This window comes from Lonchura striata, chromosome 11, assembly GCF_046129695.1.
Source record: "Lonchura striata isolate bLonStr1 chromosome 11, bLonStr1.mat, whole genome shotgun sequence".
In the NCBI taxonomy this organism is placed as follows: domain Eukaryota; kingdom Metazoa; phylum Chordata; class Aves; order Passeriformes; family Estrildidae; genus Lonchura; species Lonchura striata.
In genome coordinates this window covers 12,567,506-12,586,935 of record NC_134613.1, presented here as the reverse complement: position 1 = coordinate 12,586,935, position 19,430 = coordinate 12,567,506, and the positions used below count along the sequence as shown (strand labels likewise).

The 19,430-nt window shown below is 37.2% G+C and overlaps 1 protein-coding gene across 1 annotated transcript in view; it reads right to left on the bottom strand.

Moving 5' to 3' along the window:
- The window catches only part of MYO5C (myosin VC), a 33,315-nt gene that overhangs the window by 8,343 nt on the left and 5,542 nt on the right, over positions 1-19,430 (bottom strand). The window contains exons 6-33 of the mRNA XM_021537438.2: positions 19,287-19,430; positions 18,317-18,398; positions 17,623-17,730; positions 16,989-17,095; positions 16,099-16,364; positions 15,596-15,677; positions 15,129-15,269; positions 14,371-14,496; positions 13,671-13,754; positions 12,671-12,805; positions 12,242-12,339; positions 10,655-10,741; positions 10,458-10,569; positions 9,318-9,529; positions 8,548-8,713; positions 8,056-8,202; positions 7,336-7,500; positions 7,014-7,107; positions 6,355-6,418; positions 5,136-5,316; positions 4,461-4,554; positions 3,594-3,657; positions 3,427-3,507; positions 2,854-3,034; positions 1,950-2,043; positions 1,142-1,193; positions 780-945; positions 443-530 (exon numbers count right to left, since the gene is read on the bottom strand). Of these exons, the coding sequence (XP_021393113.2) occupies positions 443-530; positions 780-945; positions 1,142-1,193; positions 1,950-2,043; positions 2,854-3,034; positions 3,427-3,507; positions 3,594-3,657; positions 4,461-4,554; positions 5,136-5,316; positions 6,355-6,418; positions 7,014-7,107; positions 7,336-7,500; positions 8,056-8,202; positions 8,548-8,713; positions 9,318-9,529; positions 10,458-10,569; positions 10,655-10,741; positions 12,242-12,339; positions 12,671-12,805; positions 13,671-13,754; positions 14,371-14,496; positions 15,129-15,269; positions 15,596-15,677; positions 16,099-16,364; positions 16,989-17,095; positions 17,623-17,730; positions 18,317-18,398; positions 19,287-19,430 (3,421 nt within the window). The remainder of the gene's footprint in view (positions 1-442; positions 531-779; positions 946-1,141; positions 1,194-1,949; positions 2,044-2,853; positions 3,035-3,426; positions 3,508-3,593; positions 3,658-4,460; positions 4,555-5,135; positions 5,317-6,354; positions 6,419-7,013; positions 7,108-7,335; positions 7,501-8,055; positions 8,203-8,547; positions 8,714-9,317; positions 9,530-10,457; positions 10,570-10,654; positions 10,742-12,241; positions 12,340-12,670; positions 12,806-13,670; positions 13,755-14,370; positions 14,497-15,128; positions 15,270-15,595; positions 15,678-16,098; positions 16,365-16,988; positions 17,096-17,622; positions 17,731-18,316; positions 18,399-19,286) is intronic.

The window sequence follows — 19,430 nt, the reverse complement described above, 5'->3', positions numbered from 1 at the left end:
CCAGACAACTTTGCAATGTTTTTGAGAGCAGCCTGTAGTGAAGAATTACTTTGTTGGTAAGAGCTTTGTACAGACTAACTCCACACCAGGAATCATCTGGCACTTGAAGGCTCACGGGAGGGGCTCCTTGTCAGATGCAGAACCAACACTGCTGGCTCAGAGAGTTTGTGAGAGGGTGGGCATTAACTGCTGCTGGCAGGACCTTTCCCTGTGCCTTCATCTTTATCATCTAGACCAGGTCCCCTGTGTCCCTATGCACAAAACAAACCAGGAAAGAACTTTGATGCAATTTGTGTTGATGATTCCCCTGGCACATTTTTCTGAGGTATTAAGTTTCTAGCTCCACCCCAAACTCCACCTTTAAGAAAATATTTTTTTTCTTCAAACAGGCATCAAGCATTCAAAGCTATTAAACAAAATAAGTCACATAATAATATCTTACATTTTTCAATAGTCTTGGTCAGAGTTTTGATCTGATCTTCTAATTTTTTTATTATTCTGTCTTTCATGTCTAGCTTTTCTTCAAGATCCTGTAATAATCAAAGTCAGTGAGTTCAGAATAAACACAATCAAAAAATATTTTCTACTGCTTCATGTTATTGCCACAATTAATATTATGATGTGCTTTTACTTATATTTTCTGGAAGAAACACCCTAATATGTTTTTTTCTCCCAAAATTACTTGAAGAAACATCCTATCCATAATACAAAATCATAATTTCATTCTTTTTATCCTGCATTTCAGGTACAGTTTCTTAATGATAATTTCATTTCCTCACCATGTTTTCCACAGCAAGTCGAGTTGTCACTTGCTTTATCTTGCTTTGTAGTTCACCCTGGACTTCATCTTGCACCAAACCATTGCTCAACCCCTCAATTCCTTGGATTGTGTCCTTCAGACTCTCTTTTTCTTTAATGTCTACTTCATTCTGGGCCTCAGTAGTTCTAAAAATAGGTAAGAAGTCTTGTCTCTTAATCTTTTGTGAAAGCACAGCCAGATCATATTTATCCATTAGTTATTAACTGTACAAAACACTCTAAGGCAAATCTTAAGTGGAATGTAATACTTTTAAGAGTTTAAGTGACTCTGTTACTGCATCTTATAGTGACATTTCTCATAAAAAAAAACAAACCAAATTACCGTCTTTGTGTCTTATCCCGTTCTAGCTCATAATGCAGTCGATTCGACATCTCTTCCATTTTTTAAATAATAAATGGCAGCAAAACCCAAAACAAAACAGAAACAACAAAATCAAAGGTATTTCCTGTTCAGTACTAGTATTCAGTAAATCTTTCATCCACTCATAGTTTTGTTTCATCTAATGAAATTGAATGACCTGCCAGATAATGTATCAGAGAAATATGTGACTACTCCATACCACACAAAAAATTATATGGAATGAAGAATTTTGATACTACTAACTTCTTGAAGTTGGCAGAAAAACTACTCATAAATTTTAAATCAGTTGCCTAGGAAGACACTGCAGTTACAGACACTCCAAATCCTCAGCAGAACATGCTTTCCTAAGTTGAGAAGAACTTTTCCCTCTGTCTCCCACTGTGTTTTGTAGCATTCTCTTAAGTCTACCTCATAGAGTATGCCTTAAGTTCCAAATGATCTTTCCATTTTACATTTTCCAAAGGACATACTCCATTTCACGTATTTTTAGCAGATCCCTATGGAATACGTTTGGAGACTTCCAAACCACAGAACTGACTGACCTCAAAAAGGTAAAAAAAGCACATATTTGCATGTATCTTATTTTTTCAGAAGAGATATAACACATATTTTTCATCGCATTTCTTCCATTTTACTAATAAGAAAGGAGGTGATAAGGCAATGAAGTCATGATGGAATATTGATTCAGCTTTTAGAAGTTCAGTTCCAGGGAACTCATCGAGTCCACCTCACACAACTGAAAGACTGGGGACTATAGTGGGACCATTACCTTTCAACTTTATGGTCTGCTCTTGAAGACGGTTTTCAAGATCTAATTTTTGATTTTCAAGTTCAGCAACTTGCTGCTTAAGATCTGGGATTACCTTTTAGAGAAAAAGGAGATTTGTGTATTTCAGCACCTTCCTTCTTTTCAAATCCCTGTCGTAGTTCCTAAGACCCCCCATGACCCTGAACTGCCAACAGTCCAAACCAGAGGGAGGCTCTGGGGAGGTTCTGCTCCTGCTTGCCTGACTTAACTTTTCTGAAGGCACTCTCAAAAACTAAATACTGATCTAATCAAATTGTTGGACTTTCCCACTATTACCATTGTTCTGTTCTAGTTTAAAGGAAATTACACTATGACTTTAATTTCCCTAGTTCAATTAACAGTGAAAAAATCCCCTCAACATTCCATAAAGCAGCTACCAAAATAATGTCGTAAATAACTTTTCCTTTTATTTTCAATTTCTGTAACTCCGTTTTGAAAACATTTCTTCGATTATTTTTCAGAAAAATGATATGGCATATGCTATCTTCTGGAACAACACGAGTTCCTTGTGTCAGACAGTTTTGCACAGTTTTGTGTCAGGCTCTGCAGCCGTAGCTGGTTTTGGCATGTGCAGCTGCCCTCTGGTGGGGAGAGCCTCAGAACTTTGAGAAGGCTTCTGAGAAAAATCAGGTTTATGCAAATGAAAAGGCAAAAAGTCTCTGTGAGGCTGCCCCAGCAAGCTGGACACTCAAACAGTAAATTTGGCTGTCTCCTTACACACTACCTGGCAGGCAGGGAAGGAGCCTCAGGCATGTGCCACCTTACATGGCCCCACTCGTTTGAGCCTTGAGATTTCAAAAACATGACCACAATATTTTGAGAGCCACAAACACATCTGGGCTGTACTTCTACACCTGGGCCTTACCAGATTTTCTGAAGTTAGCCTGCTAACTTCAAGCCGAATGCCATCATTTATGTCATTTTCCTCTCGGAATAATTTCTGTAGATGATTAATATCTTGACTAAGATGTTCAACTTTAAAGTTCAAACCTTCAATCTCTTTCTCATATATTTCTTTCTGAGACTGGAAATGGCTTTCCAATACTCTGTTAAAACAAAAAGGAGAAAGAACATGGCAGATGTAGAACGACCTTGATTAAATGGGTCAAATTTAATAAAAAGTGAAAACAAAGTACCATGATTAACACAGAGATATTCCATTACATCACCTGTGCATTAAAGGAGTTGAAAGTTATGCATGATATCTCTGAGGAAACACATTTTCCTGACTGACATATACACACTTATCTCACTGGCGTGGTAGAAGTTTATTCATCTTCTGATTTTAAACTGCTCAACTCATCATATAATGTAGTGCTTGTTCATTTCCTTAACAGAAGTTCAGCATTACACTGTAATTTTTGTTATACACTGATCTTTTGATTTATATTCTAGGTCACAGCTTGGAGTTATGGGAACACTGAAGAACTGAACTAACCTTGTGGCTTTTTTCAAGCCTTCATAAGCAAACCACAGCTCTCCATCCTCATTTAAGTGTTCCAGATCCTCTGTAGAGAGTCTAGAATGCAAGGCAGAACCATTAGTGTGCAGATGACCATAACACATTTCTTAAGCGTTTTTGAAGATGCCTCAGAACAAAATTACCTGCTTCTTACATCTTCAAAATCATAACTTTCAAGAAGCTGTTTTGTAACTTCTGACATCTTTTCTGGAAAAAAAAACCCACAAAGTTTATAAAATTCATTATTTTCTCTGCATGTTTCATTATAAAGATCAAACAATCCTCTTCCTAAATCTAACAAGGTTCTTCCCTGGTACTCAGTAAATATCTCTGATTTACCAGAGGAATACCATAAGGGACTCAGTTCTACTTTGGGACATGTAGTAGCATTAGGTTGATGTACCACCAATACTGTTTTTTGTCTGAACTTTCAGTGCAAAGTTACATCTTCCTGGTCTGAATCTGGACAACTCCTAGAGCTGTACAGATGATTTATCATCTTGTGCTAGATTACTACATTAAATGCTGCAAATATAGGTTTGCTCTATGACATTATTATCATTAAACAAAGTTCACAATAGTAGAGCTTCTTAAGTACATTTTTCCAAAGAGAACCCAACTCAGCAAGTTATTTAAGTGTATTTGACATTAGTGGACCTAGGACAAAGGACAGGATGAATGAAAACTAGATTATGTATTGTTTACACATTTTTGGGTCACTTCTTAAACTCCAAGTGAAGTATACACTTTAGGTGAAGTTTAAATAACTCACATTTATTTCTAAACACAAAGGAGAAATGTCTGAATTCAGAGTTTCCTCAAAGGGGTGCCCCAGATCTCAGTGGTCAGTGACCACTTTGTACACTGTATATATACGGATGAATGGAATTAAACCGCCATGGCATGGGAAAGAGCTGGAGTTGTCATAGCTGACATCAAAAAGATCAATTTCAACTGGCCTGGCTCAACTGCAGTTAGGAATTCTCTGCACTGCCTGGTATGAGGCTTACCCCTCAATTCTCTCTTCTGTGAGTGGGCCTGCTTTTCAACATCCAATTTCTGTGTCTGAAGAAGTTCGATTTCCTTTTGCAGCTCAGGTATTTTCTGAATCAAAGAGAAATCATATACTGACACACATACTTACACACATTCACAAGGAGTGAATGACAAAGGCTGAGTGTCAGTTAAATCATAATTACAATTAAGAACAAGTTAATATGGTGAAAAGCTTAAAATGTGTTGTGTTTAAAGCATCAGAGCAGAACAGTAATGTGAGGTACTAAAAAAATGTTTGTGCCATGAAATTGACTCAGAGAACAAAAATGTGACTTAATATTAATTTAAGGTTCCGTTTATAAACTACATATATGGAAAATCCCCTGAGAAACTAATACTTTTTCAGGAAAATGGAAGGAAAACAGATCTATATATTTAAATTTATAAATATTAAAGGACAATTACTCTTGAAAACATGCGCTTATTACTGTGAGCAGCAACTTGCATTGTCAACTACATGAAAACAATGCAATATAGCGATGTATCAAATACAGCTTATTAACTACAGCTTCTTCTAAAAATGGACTGGAAATAAAAAAAATAGTGAAGATAATCTATAAACTAAACACACACATTCTCCACTTCCTTTCTCTAATAAAGGCTCCAAACTGAAATGCATCATGCTTTACCTGTGCTTGTTTTGTAAGCTGTCCTACTTCCATTTTCAAGCCATCCTGAATGATAATTTCTTGCTGAATTTGTTGCTGTAACTGAGTTTTTTCTTCTTTCAGAATCTTAATTTCTCCCTTGAGCAATGCAATCTCCTTTTCATAGTCCTGTTTCTGGTTTTGGAAATTTTTCTCAAGTATCCTAAAGAACACAATGAAAAGGTAATTTTATTAATCTACATGCATAAGTGAAAAAGTGGGCTTTGCTTTAGCTTTAATTTGAAGGACATGCTTCCTTGAAGAACACTTAAATGAGCCATAATTACTTGAATATGCTATCCTACATCCTCAGAACCCACCCACATAATGGATGATAATGGGAAGAGAACATCTCTATATTTTCTTACAGTTTTAGTATATTTAGTTTTTCTTTACAGTCTCTTACAGTTTACAGTATATTTCTGCTGGATTTGCTTTCAGTATCACACAGGTAATGAGCAAACCAGAAAAGCTAGCAAAAGAATTCCTCTTAATATAGTCTAAGTTATTGGCAGCTGAAATCAGACTGAGCTGGAGCACCACAGAGCTTCCAGCCCTCAGGAGCAGTGACTGATTGCTCTCTTCACACTTCAGAGAACAGCATTTCTCTGCTACTGAAGGTTCTCTGTCCTGGACTGGAAAAGTTATTGGGAAATAACCACTTGATCCGAGAAAAGCATGCTGAAAGCAACAGCCATTTGTTGATTAATAACAGGGTTTTTACTGAAAACTAAATACCTAAGGAGAAAAAAAAGTTTTCTGCTTTATATTTTTAACTGAATGTCCTTTACAAACACTGCCTTTCCCTCACACTGAATCCTTCCATTCTGTCCTTTCATATTCACTTCTCAGGAGTTCTGACTGGTGTGGCCATCAGTGGCTCTTCCACTCCTGACCAAATTCTGAGGACATCTCCAAAGAAACCATTATGATCAGAGTTGCCTTTCAATTCCCAGAGACACATGAAAAGACACAAAACTGCAAAAGCAAGAACAGTCTGATTTCCTGCATATGACTCACTCACAAACAAGAATGTGCTTTTCCTAAACTCTGCAGGAAGCACTTCAGTACCAGCACTAATGCCCAAGAACATAGACAGATTCCTGGGTGTCAGCATAAGACATTTGCAGAAGGAGAAGGAAAGGGAGGGGAAGAGAAAAAATGAATGCTGTTTCAAAGGAATAGTATTCAGAGTACATACATTCGCTGGTTTTCTTCTTTTTGTACATCATTGAAGAGTTGCTGTGTGAGGTCATCCATTTTCTCTGTCAAAAATATTTTAATATTTCAAAGACCTTCATGTAAATGTGTCCATTTATTAAAAAAGCATGACCACAATGAGAAGCTTTGTTTTAATAAGCAATCCTTAACATATTCTGAGACTGAAATTACTCTCCCAAGTGCCAAAAATTATCACAGTACATTTTACAAGTAATGCTATAGAAACAAAAAGATTCTGAAGCACCAAATTGTGCAGTTATACATCTAAAGTATACTTGATGTCATATACTGCTTGTGTCCTTTGAAATTAGATTCCTAAAAGTAGTGTATTAAAGAAGCAAAGATGAGGCTACGCTTTGAAGGAATATATGTGTATGAAAAAGGACCCATAAAAGGAGAGCTTCTGCTACTGAAAGAACAAATTTAATTTAACTATTAAATAAATTAAATAAAAAAACTATTAAAAAAAAGAATTTGCACACTTGTGCTACACATTCTAAGCAAAAGAAGAACCAACTTTCAAATTACTACAATTTCAGCATTTATATTCCTTTTATTAGAACAAAAGTAATTTACTTTTGCTGGAAACCTGACTTTACCCCAGTATAATTCCTTTGCAACTCCCTTTAGTTATTGTACCTTTCATTTCCTCGGTTTTTTCTTGGAGTTTTATTTCTAAGGTCTCCTTCTGTTCTTGTAATTCTTTATTCTGATTCTCAAGTTTAAAGATTTTCTGCACAGCCAAAAAAAGTAAGTAAAATATACAAATTACAAAGGAGGAAGAAATAGGTCAGAGGAGATCTTACATTTTAAGAAGCACAAATGGACTCTCTTCCTTTCCTGCTGCCTCCCCCCAAAAGAGTATAATTACTTAGAAACTCTCAAATCATGCATTTGATAAGTCCAGTAACTGAAAACATAATTTAAAAATTAAAGCACACAGATGGCAATTGTAATTTACCTGCTCACTGTCCTCTTTATATTTTTTCCCTTTCTCTTCGTATGTTCTCTTTTGAGCAGTTAATTTTTCCAATTCTGATTCAAGTTTCTGAATTGTATCCACATCACTCATATGAGCTGAAGCCAGATTGGTCAATCGTTCCAGCAAACCATGATTTTCTCTACTCTACAATGAGCAGGACAGGGTAAAAGGAAACAGAAAAATGCACTGAAACTGTTCCATCAAATTTTAAAGGGAATACCTGACCTACTTCTGCTCTCCATCCCATATCAGTCATGATTATTTCCAGCCAGGACTGTTTCCATCAACTAGATTAAAACTACCATTTTAAAGACAATTTGGCTAGAGTGGATCTCAAAAATAAGCTGCAAAATAAACATAATGTTGAATTCCCCAAAGTTACAAAACGTGTTGCACCAGAGGAATATCTCACATACCCTTCATCCTAACACTAACAGCCCCATCCAGAGACTGGATGGACTTAAGAAACAGTAAAAACCCAGAAAGGTAATTGCAGACTCTTCTGATTTGCATAATTAACCCCAAAATACAAGGAAACCCATGATGATTCTTTCTACCCTGGGTGTAGAAAGTCCAGTAGTTTATTATAAAGGACCATAACCCTTACATGTTCTCCTGTCTTCTCAATTCAACATCTTTGACCAGAGCAGCTAGGATAAAAAAACTAGTACACATCAGAAGCTGACTGCTTCCCCTCACCTGCTCTTCTATCTTTTTCTGCAGCTGCTGAACTCTGTATGAGAGCTGGATATTCAACACAAAGCGCCGAATGTTCTGGAAGCGGCGCCTGGCGAGCCACGCTCGGGCGTATTTCTGGAGGACCACAGCCTTCTGCTCTTCACGCATCTTTAAAACAAAGTATTAGCACCTGTCTGTAATCAGCTCAATCCACATCAATTGTAACATTTGTGAGTTTACACACACTGGTGAGGGCAATGCAGCTCACAGAAATATCAAAATAATGAACTGTCCAGACTGCAGACACATTTGAGCCACTGTAGTAATCACAGTAAATGGTCTGCATCCAGCATAAACCAGACAGAGATCTTGGTAAAAACCAAAAAAGAGAGCAGAAGATACAAGATAAGATGCAAAAGGTAAAGAATTGGGAATAACTGCCATTCTGTTCATCTTTTTTACATAGCACAAGTTGTTTCCAGTTACTGAAATAAGATGTTTGATAGGCTGTACCTTCCGATACTTTTTTCTTGCTAGAAATCCTCTTGTGTAAGCTTGTATTGTTACAGCAGCCACATGGATGAGCTGGCAAAGTCTACGGACCAGGTAACCCCGACAGTATTTCTGAATAATTATGGCTGCCCATGTTTCCTTCAGATTTCTTGCAGTTATAGCTTGCCTTAATTCAAAAGAAAATAAAGTTTAATTAGGTCACATTGGATTTCTCATGCTCATTGCCTTGATCAGTCAAATTACATGCACACACAGAAAAAAGAGAAGATATCAAAACCAGGCATCCATTATCAAAAATAGAGCTTGTTCTTCAACCAAAGTGAAAGAGAGGGAGTTATCCCCAACTTTTAAATGTGTCCATAAGCATTTGTTCTGATGGTCTCTTTATGAAAACCTCTAATCCTATACAGAGCCATCTTTCAGTCTGCTATGTCAATGCCTGGTGCACTTTCTTTGCAATAATTTGTCCATACTAATCCATACACCCCTGGTTTCTTCTCTGGCTCTGAAGCTCAGCAGAAAGCCCACCTGGGCCATCTATTATCAGCTCAGGACTGAGCTCACATGCAGACAGGCCTCTTGGGAATCTGGCAGACAACGCTGGAAACCTGCTGGGGTACTTCTCTCGTACCAACCGAATAACTTGAACACGTTCAGTTCATAACTACAACCAAGAGGAAATGGAAATAAAACCTGAATGGCTCTTTCATAGAAGCTACACTTGGGGCATTGGCTGGACCTGCTGTGTGCCCAGACACAGGCAGGAGTACCTGACGGTGCGCTGCCCGCGGAAGTACTGCTGCACCGTCAGCGCCGCGCCGCGCACGGCCAGGAACCGCCGCCGCTGCAGCCAGCCCCGGACGCGCTTCTGGATCAGGATGCACGCCTGCCTCAGCTTGTCCGAGCGCAGCTTCTCCAAGTAAGCAACCTGCCCTGCTCGGAAAAAAATTTTGGTTCTCCCAAACTGATATTGGTTATGATCCTGAAAAGAGAAAACAGTAAGTATGTTAAGTTTCTAATTGATTTTTGTAGACCAGATATTCTCTACCTTTTATAAATTGTCACTTCAGGCAAGCTCTGCTTCAATACTCGATTTTCCTAAATAAGAATATCCTCTCTACTGCTTAGGTGTATGTAGGGGGGAAACACACTTAGCAGGAAAGACTACAGGGAACTACATCAAAAGTTGTACACTCATGATCTAAAATTAAAGGGAGACTCTGGACTTACCATCAAGGCCTTAAAAGCAACCTCTTCACCTCCTCCTACAAGTCTGGTTCCATGGGCTCAGCAGTTTGAATAACTTTAGATACACGTTTCTAGCCTGGAACCAGTGAGCTGTACGAGCAAAAACTTGGGGTGAGGCTGCTTTTAAGTTCCAGCTCTCCCCCTTGGCCTGTGCCAGAGCTACTCAGCAAGTGTGCCTGTGCTTGGTGTCACACATCCCTGAATCTGAGCTCAGTCCTGGCGTGCCTGGCTTGACCAGGACCAGCCTCACCACCACAGGCTCATCTAACAAGGAGAAGCAACATGCAAAATAGCAAATTGTTGAGCAGCTCTCCAATATGCTGCATTCCACCATCAAATCCCCTCTTGTGCTTGTAATATTTGACAAATGTATACCATTTATTGTTTACTGGTTTATAAGTATAAGATATCTTCCATTTTGCAAGTGACAATATTAAGCAGAGAGTGGTTAAATTGTCTGTCTACAGCCACATCATGACTGTCACAGCACAAGGTCACTGACCCACAAGCCTGTGTACAGCACAGTAAATCAGGAAAAACAGTAAAAATAAAAACAGTAAATACCTTTCCTGTCTGAGGAGAGATACTACCCTCAACAAAAGAGACCTTTTATTACTAATACATGTTGTAATTCATCTATTGGTTGGTGCAGACAAACCAACCTGGATCAACCTCTGCAAAACAATCTTGCAAATCTGTTTCTTGTCATTTATGGAGAGTTCCTGCTGTGTCATGAGAATGCTGTAACGGCTGAAAAACTCAATGTAAGTCCACCTGGAAAATTAGAAGTTAACAAATTAATTTCATTAACAGACAGCTAGGTATTTTTTGGCACAGGAAGGCTCACTGCTATCCCTACCTGGATGGGTAGCTCTGTGCACTAATCCGAATAGTTTCCAAAACACCACATGCTCGCAGCTGCTGAGCAACTCTCTTGGAATCAAACCTAAAAAAAAGCAGTGTTATACTTTACATTGCTGCTGGGTTTGGCCTGCTGTAATAATTAAACCATTCTACCAACTGGATTTTTATTTCTGCTCATAGGACACAAAGCTCTCTGCTTCTTATATAGTAGCTTACCCCATATCACTTATTAAAAAGATAAATATATTAAAAAAATTGTTTTTCTGTTTCTCAAAACCAAAGGAAGGCTGCATTTTTTTTCTCTCATTAAAATTCCTATTTCCTTTCAGTATTAACTGTGACAGTTCATAGCAGTAAGTGGTAAAGAATAGTTCCACTCTCAATACAAAACATACCAGAAATAAACCCCCTCAGCAACCCATTAGGAAGTAACTCTCTAGGTGTTCTTTAGCCCATTCATTATGAATAAACCAGGATTTGCTCATTAATACCTGGATTCAAAACTACAAGCAAAAGGCATGGAAAGGACAGGCCCTTTCCTGTTCTGGACCAGAGCTGATATGCCCACAGAGCAGTGGGCACAGTGCCTCCAGTGTCAATTCAGTACTGGCCAAGATACCCCTGTGGCTGGGAGATGATTACAGTGTTCTTTCAGAAGCTCTTGGTGCACTCTTCTAGTCTAATTCTGACATACTTTTACAGTATCCAAGCAATTTCTGCCCTCACTGCAGAATCATGAGAGCTCACTGCAGTGACAGTGATATAATATCATCAGTAACACATTTTGCATAGAAAGATTTTGTCTGGCTACAAGAAAATGAATTAATATACTTAAAAGATTTAATTTAGAATCAAAGCTGTCCTTTTCCCTCCTACTCATATATGATAAAAGTTTTAATTTCATTTGCCAGTGCACTGCCTGCCAGCTGGAAGTTGTAGAACTGACACCAGAGTGCTTCCACAGGTCTGCCCACAAAAGAGCCCAACAGCTGCATCAAAGTTAACTCCTACTCACAGGGTACTGGTTATCAATCTGGTCATAGGAATTATGAAAATTATCTTCCACATATGACTGTATTAACACATTATAATGTCTTTTCCCAATAAAAACTGGGGAAAAATCTGGGTCTGTGTTCAACATTGTTCATGCTTTTTCTGACTTGTAAAGCTCTTTCAAATATTTCTGCACACAAAAGAGAATTTCACAAAGAAAATGGCAGAGGTTTTTATTCTCTAAATATGAATTGGGGTTAATCCATACTGCATAAGGGCAACACACCTATACAAAATATTCATCAACTTAAACCAAAGGAGGAAAACCTTTACCCTAAAAATATTCTGACAAATACACAAGCACTAGTATCTAACTTGAAATATACTAGGTTAAAGGACTTGTAAGGTAACAATAATGATACTTAAACATTCAATTTTTATAAGAAGACAGTATTTTTTTCAAATTCAGCTATCTGGAAAGGAAAACCATGTTCTGTATGGGAAGTTTCTCAACAATAAGAGTTTAGCTTGTTGACACACCACTACAATGATACAGAAAACCACTGCTGAGCACAACTAACATACTTACTCAAAAGGCAATTTCTCATCATTTGGCTTTATGCATCTCACATAATGAGGAGTGGTTGCATTCAGTGTCACCATAAGTAAAGACAAAGAATTCCGGAACTGGAAAATACCAGACATAAGAGTTTTCCTAATGAAACATTTCAGCAAAAAGTCAAATCTTGGTCTTTTAGTTATTTGTTAGGTTTTGGCTGGACACTGGGAGATAGAGTTTAGATCTTAAATGCAGGAAATTGAAGACTCTGGCTGTATCAAACAGTCTCCTGTATATAAAATAAACACACCTATTATACCCAGGCTGGAGCAGTGCCCTGTGGCTTTTGCTGTCCTGAAAACTGGACAGTCCCCTATGAGCAGTGCCAGAACCCAGTCTCAGACTGCCCAGCATTTCCCAGAAAGCACAAACACCACAGAACAGCAGGTTTTGCAGTACCTTACTGCCCACAGTTGTCCGGAGCTGTTTGTTGGGTGATTTCAGAACAGGTCTGGCAGATTTGATGTTTATAGTTGAACTGAAAGGTGAAACGGACACTGGACTGTCTTGAAAAAAATTTGCACACAGATGAAACTAAAAGTGTGGTGAAAGAACCAGAGTTAAACACTGCAGCATGATTTTAATCAAAATTACATTTACTATAACATAAAATGCAAACCCCTTACTACTTAGGCCAGGTATTGCAGGCTTTCGAACTGGGTATCAAACAAACAACTGAAAAAAGAGTTGCAATGATTCTGAGTCTATTGTGAAGCACTCACACATTTCACACACAAAACTCAACATCTGTGAAAGCAGCCTGCAAAAGCTATTTCAATATATGCAAATACAGACATAAACACAGAGCAGAGCTAAAAATAAAAGCACTTAAGGCTGTGTTTTCACAATATGTAATTTAAATTCTGAATATATTTTCAAGGCAGATGAAGTTAGCTTCTTAAGAGTAATCCTGAAGTCTCAAGGCTATAGACTTCAAAGGGACAAGCAGATGGGAAGTGGCAGGCACACATAAGACACCTGATGTTTTCCTTGCCCTGGCTTTCTCTTAATCTCTCTTAAGAACAAACAAAGGCAGTTGTTAATGATAAACTACCTATCAAAGCTGCATGTAATGACTACAGGAAAAAAAAATGAAAAGTTTTTCAGTTACAAGGATGACAAAATGCTCTTGAAGGGAGATATTAAAAGACAACCCCAACATAACTTGCATGCACATATATGAAGGAATTTGAACACTGTGTTTTTTCATCTTGTATATTATTTGATGGCAAAAAGACACACTTCTATAATATTAAATAAATTAATAAAAATTCAGACTAAATTAATTTATTCAACCTATTAAAAATCTATAACAGAAGAAACATTTTAAAATCAGATCTGAATTAATTACAGTAAAATTTGGTATTCAGAAGATTAATCATTACTGTTTGTCACAAACCTTGCTCTCTTTCAAGATTTCAATCAATACTTCATGTACTGTATCTCTGTTTTTTTCCAGAAATCCTTCACATTTATATTCTACCTGTGCAAACAGGTGAAATCATTAACTTTTGAGCAACAAATAAAAAAACAGTTGGAAAAACAATAATTTTTACTCTCCCAGCTGTGGTAGTCAAGAGCTCTTTATTAATCTATAACACATATAATCTATAAAAGCTGAAACTCTGCTTTTCCCAATCCATTATCTCAAGATTTCATACATGCATCCTGCAAATTTAGAAGCAGGACAAATTGCCAGAATCCAAATCCTTCTGCCTTCATTAGGAACTTCTTTCCTCCTTTCTTCATTATTCTATGATTTCAAATCAAGGCACCAAAAAGGAATACTACATCTGAAATGCAAATAACTGAGACTAAAACATGTATGACTTACAAATGTAACTGTTCGATTTATACATTCTATTATTTTTCTGCTTTATCTTGATGATTTATGTTCTTAAATTCATTATCTTAAGCACTTCTTACACTTAAATGGCATGTTACAGGCAGTATTGCCAATAAACAAATAGTACTATGTATTGGAGATTAATTTTATAGAAGTTCCAAATAGGTGTGGATAATATTCCTAAATTTGGTTTTTTTCTGAATGAACAACTGCTAGAAACACAGGGAACAATACCGGGTTGTTTACACTCTACCTTATCAGCAAAGTGTTGAATGATGAAAGAAGTGTTTGACATCCTTGGCTTTTCAAAGAGTGTGTTTTTATTGACAAAATTATTATACAGCTTCTGAAGCCAGTTTTCATCTTTTCCATGAGGCAACTGTAAGAGCAAGAAGGGCAGAGCTGCTGAGCCAATAAACACTGTGCATAAAACCCCTCAGTGAATCACAAGGCCTGATAACCAGCTTTTGTCTCTTCAGACCCACCAGTGGCTCTCCGTAGCAAATCATTTTTGGAAAGAAGGTTGTATTAATCCCAAAGGTTTTGTATCAAAAGTAGTGATTTGTAGACTAACTAAATTTAAAAAATATTGCTCCCTGGGGTCTGAGCAGTCCAAATTGCTGCTTGCAGCAAGACTAGCAGCAGCAAACTGCTGCTTGCCCTCCAGTCCAGGAAGTGAGGAAGGATGAGGATCCCACTGCACCCCTGCCCAGCCTGCTCCAGTCCTGCACTGCCCCACAGGGACGAGCTCCAGCTGCTGCCTTACTCCTGGCTAAGTTCTGAGATCCACTTTTAGGTTCTTAATACTATAAGAGAAAATAGAATAAGTAATTTACAGTCAAGATTGACAAATAGAGGGCAAACATTAATGCTCCTTTTCTGAAGAAAATGCTCTATTTCCCATTGGAAAGAGTAAAATATGGATTACAAGCCCCACTCGTAAAAATCTATATAGTTGTTGGTTTTTTGTTTGTTTTTTTTTTTAATTTTAATGAGCAAATATTAAATTACCAAGCATTCCTCATCCAGAAGTTCTAAAATTCCCATTTTAGCTTCAATAAGGTCAATGACAGGCTGGTTGTCATAAAAGTCTATTAAAGTCCATGGGATGTCTTCCTTCATATATTCTTCTTGTTCAAGTTTAAAGACATGCTGGATTTGCAAAAATTATGAAAACATAAAGAAGGTTACAATTAAGGGAAAATAAGTACAGTGTCTGCATGTGCATAGTTGTTGTATATGTAAGATAGAAAAAAATATATTTTGGAGTATATTGTTGTCTGTCTGTAAAAAAAAACTTGTAAATTTTCATTTATATATATAGGCATACCTATGTTTACATATAAAAATAAAATATTTTTATTTATGACTGGATAGTCACTATCCAGAAATATCCATCACTCAAGCACAAACAGCATTTACTAATATCCACCCTGAAGCAAAATAAGATAAAGAACTGTAACAAAAAAAGAACATACCAGGTTAAATTGCTGCTGTAGTTTTTCATTAGCATAATTGATACAAAATTGTTCAAAACTGTTCACATCAAACGTTTCAAATCTGAAACACAATTCAAACAAGAAAAAAAAACCCTTTGATATCAAAATCAAATGGCAGCATCCCTGAAACTCTTTGGAGATATCCTAATGTTTCTAAGACAATTAACTAATGGTAAGACTAATGAAGATGCTAAGGAATTTCAAAACTTCTCTAAAAGCTAATGTTACCAGACATGATAAAGCTAAAAAATCCGGAGTTATATCTAAAAGTATCATATCAGAAGATAATTTTAAACCTCATTCACAAAAAAAAAATATGGTATTTATAGTAGCAGACAATTTCCACTAATCTGGGTGCTAAAGAGCTTACATGACCATGAACTTTTAGTAAACAAACTCCTTCAAACTCATTACAAGCACAAAAAAGTGCCTTTTTCACCTACTCCAAAGAAAAGGCACTCTGTTTCCAGAGACATTCTTACCCATAAATATCCAAAACACCAATGAAAGTGTGTTGCTTGCCAGGGAACTGCAGAGCTTGGTTAATTCTTTCCACAATGAAGTCAAATAAATGGGAGTAGATCTTCTTTGCCAGAGCGTCCCTGGCGTTGGCAGCCTGGGCCCTCGTCATTGGCTTTACCACGGTCTCTGAGGTGGTGACAATCTTTCTGTGGCACAGCCACCGGGCCATTTTGTCACAGTTTAAATCCAGAAGCTCACAGAATATCCTGAGATGTTTATCTTCCATCTTTAAAGAAGACCAATAAATATATTAGGGGACATTTAATTCTTTAACTGTTTAGTTCTTTAACTGTGAAATCCTTGTGCTGCTGACACCAAACTATGTTTTTGGTTTTTTTTAATATTTATTCATATATGGCAAAATAGCAAGATGAGCTAAACAAATAATACTGAATAGAGCTCCTAATATAGGAGAGAAAAACTTGGGCTGGATGAGATGTTTTGGATTAAGACACTGAAAGAAAGTTACTTTGGTCTATTTTTAGGTGTTGCCTTTCAGACTTGCATAGCTCACTGGGACACATTCTGAGCAGCTTTGACTATGCTCTGGTTCCTGCATCCTGCAGAGAGTTCCAAAATGGATTTTCCAGCAGCTGTGGATCAATTGGATATGGAGTACTCTTAGCCACATTTTGCCTTTTGTTAAGACTTTCTGAAGCTGGGCACAGAACAGCATCTGTGTGAGCACTTGCTGTGATTCCACACAGATGGAGATGGAGAAATCAATCAAGTTTAGTACACCAGATTTAATGCTGCTCTGAGCCCCAGATAGGAGAAAAACTATTGCTAAAGCACTTCTGGCATAAAATAGAATAGAAAATGTTGGTATCTGAATGAGCTACTTCCTTACACTGATGGATGATCTTTCATCTCCAACAGCTGCTACTTCCACATTGCCCAAGTGCAGGATTGCTGCCAGCATTTTAAAAACATCCATCTGAAAATCCCCCTTCAGACCTAAAAAAACATTCCTTGATTATTTGAAATAAGCAGAAACAGCACAATTACTTAAACCAGAACAATGCTGGGTTACTTGCTTTGTTGTGCAGCCAAGAATTGTACAGCATCTCTGCAGAGTAGGATGCAAATCCTTGGTTCTGCCAATTTTCTGCCTGTCTGATCTGATGATAGATTGGGCATAAGTTCCTTTACGTCCCCAGGTGCCAGCTCAAGTCTGATTTAGCTTTTACATAAGCTTTTACAGGGGCAAAGAAGCTTCCAATTCCACTTCTGTCACAGCATGTTCACTTATGGGCCAAGAAGACTCCAGCCCTCAATGCTTCTGACCAGTAGCAATTAACACCAGTTAATTGCTAATTGCTCCTGCCCAGCACTTAGCAAACAGACCAACACCACAATGGACAAGCTATGAAAAAAACTATTTTGGTAATTGCTACTAACATTTTGGATATTTCAGAAACAATCCACCTTTGCCCATTTCAGGGGAAAAAAAATCAACTGCAAATGTACCCCCAAGAATTTACCCAGTAAGGCAAATGTCTTCTGAGTCTCCACCATATTTGCTCTGTCATCAACCCCCTCTATTACAGTGCTGCCACCCATTCGTGTGTAGTTAAATTCTTCTGCACTTCCTGTAGAAAAAGAAGCAAATATTGTAATTCTACAAAAGTTAGGGACTGGGGAGAGCCACTTCTTAAAACTTTTGTAACACAAAAAAAATTAAGATGCTGTCAGATGACAATGTTTCAGTGACAAGATGGAGGTCCTCTTTTTTGTCTGAGGAAAATCCATGTACTCAACTCAGTTAAGCTGACACAGGTCAATATTCATAATTCTTAAAAATCTTAATATCCATCTTATAAACAAATTGGAATGGAGACTGTGCAAACATACACCTAAATTCTGCTTCTTCCAGCTTCTCTGTAAATAAATGAATCAAGTCCCTAAGCTGTTATAGCATCTGTCACTACAGAAAGTATGAGACTAAGATTTCCAAAGACACCGAGGTACTGGATTGTGCACTATTTGAGCTTCCAGGGATTTGCTACCAAGTTCAAAACCAGCAGGATTAACAGCTAAGTGACTTAAAAACACAGGTCCTGTTTTAAGGCTGTGAGATTTATGGTGTAATGCACTAAACATCCTAGCACTTGAAAACCCAGCCATAAAATGCTGCACTGCAAAAAGTGAAGAGCAAGTTATTTTCTTGAGACCTACCCAATTTAAGATGTTCATATTCAGGCTGCATAGCAGATGCACACAACTGATAAAATATATGGTAGTTCCTTTCATTTTCTGACTGTAAAATAAAACAAAGAGTAACACCACAGAAAAAAAATTAACAACAAAATGAAGAAAAAAACTGAAAAAAAACTTGTTATTCAACACTATTTTAAAATATAATTTAACTGAAGGTTAAATTCTGCTGTAACATAGGTTAGAAAAGAAATTGCTGATTATTAAAATGGCACCTCTTAGCAACAGCTGTGAAAGTGATACATTCAAGTAAACTTTATTTCCACTGCCAATATACAGAGTTCTTTCCCCAAGGATGTTAATAATTTCTTCAGCATGAACAACCATCTACTAAGAAGAACCATCAAATACTGTAACAAAAAAATGTGTAGGAGTGTTAGCTGAAACACTGCTCTGTGGGAAGTCAAAAAAATCTCCATTTCCAAACCATCCTTCAGGGCAGAAGATATACAGAAGGATTTTTCAGTGTACTTAAAAAGTTACAATACTACTAAAAAAGAAACCTTTGTAAAAACCATTTTATAAAATTAAATACCTTCTTTAGTATATTATCATAAGCCATGACATTGAAGTGACTCACATGAAATAAGTCTTGGCCTTACAAATTTTCAGCTTTTTTTTTCCCAGACTCTCTGCCCCGTATATGCTGCTCATTTCCAGATACAATTGGTCTCTGTTATTGTTGTAACCACAAGTTTGAGATTTGCAGTTATTTCAGGGAATTGTCCCTGAGAGGTATTCTTCACTTAACACAAGGAAGAACATGGAATAAAGTAACTTATCATAAATAATATTAGCTTCTGTTAAAAAATAAATCAAATGCTGATTAGATACACTCTTCAGAACATCACGTAATATTTTCTATACAGAAATAGTATAGTGCATCAGAAGCTATAGTGACATTGACTATTTTAGGCTTTATTTTACCCACCTGAAACACAACTCTGGATTTCTCAAGCAGGTATGTTCTCATGTTAGCTCCAATGATTTGGTAACTCTGATCAAAACTGATTTCAGTGTATTTTCCAAATCGACTGCTGTTATCATTCCGTGTGGTTTTTGCATTGCCCACAGC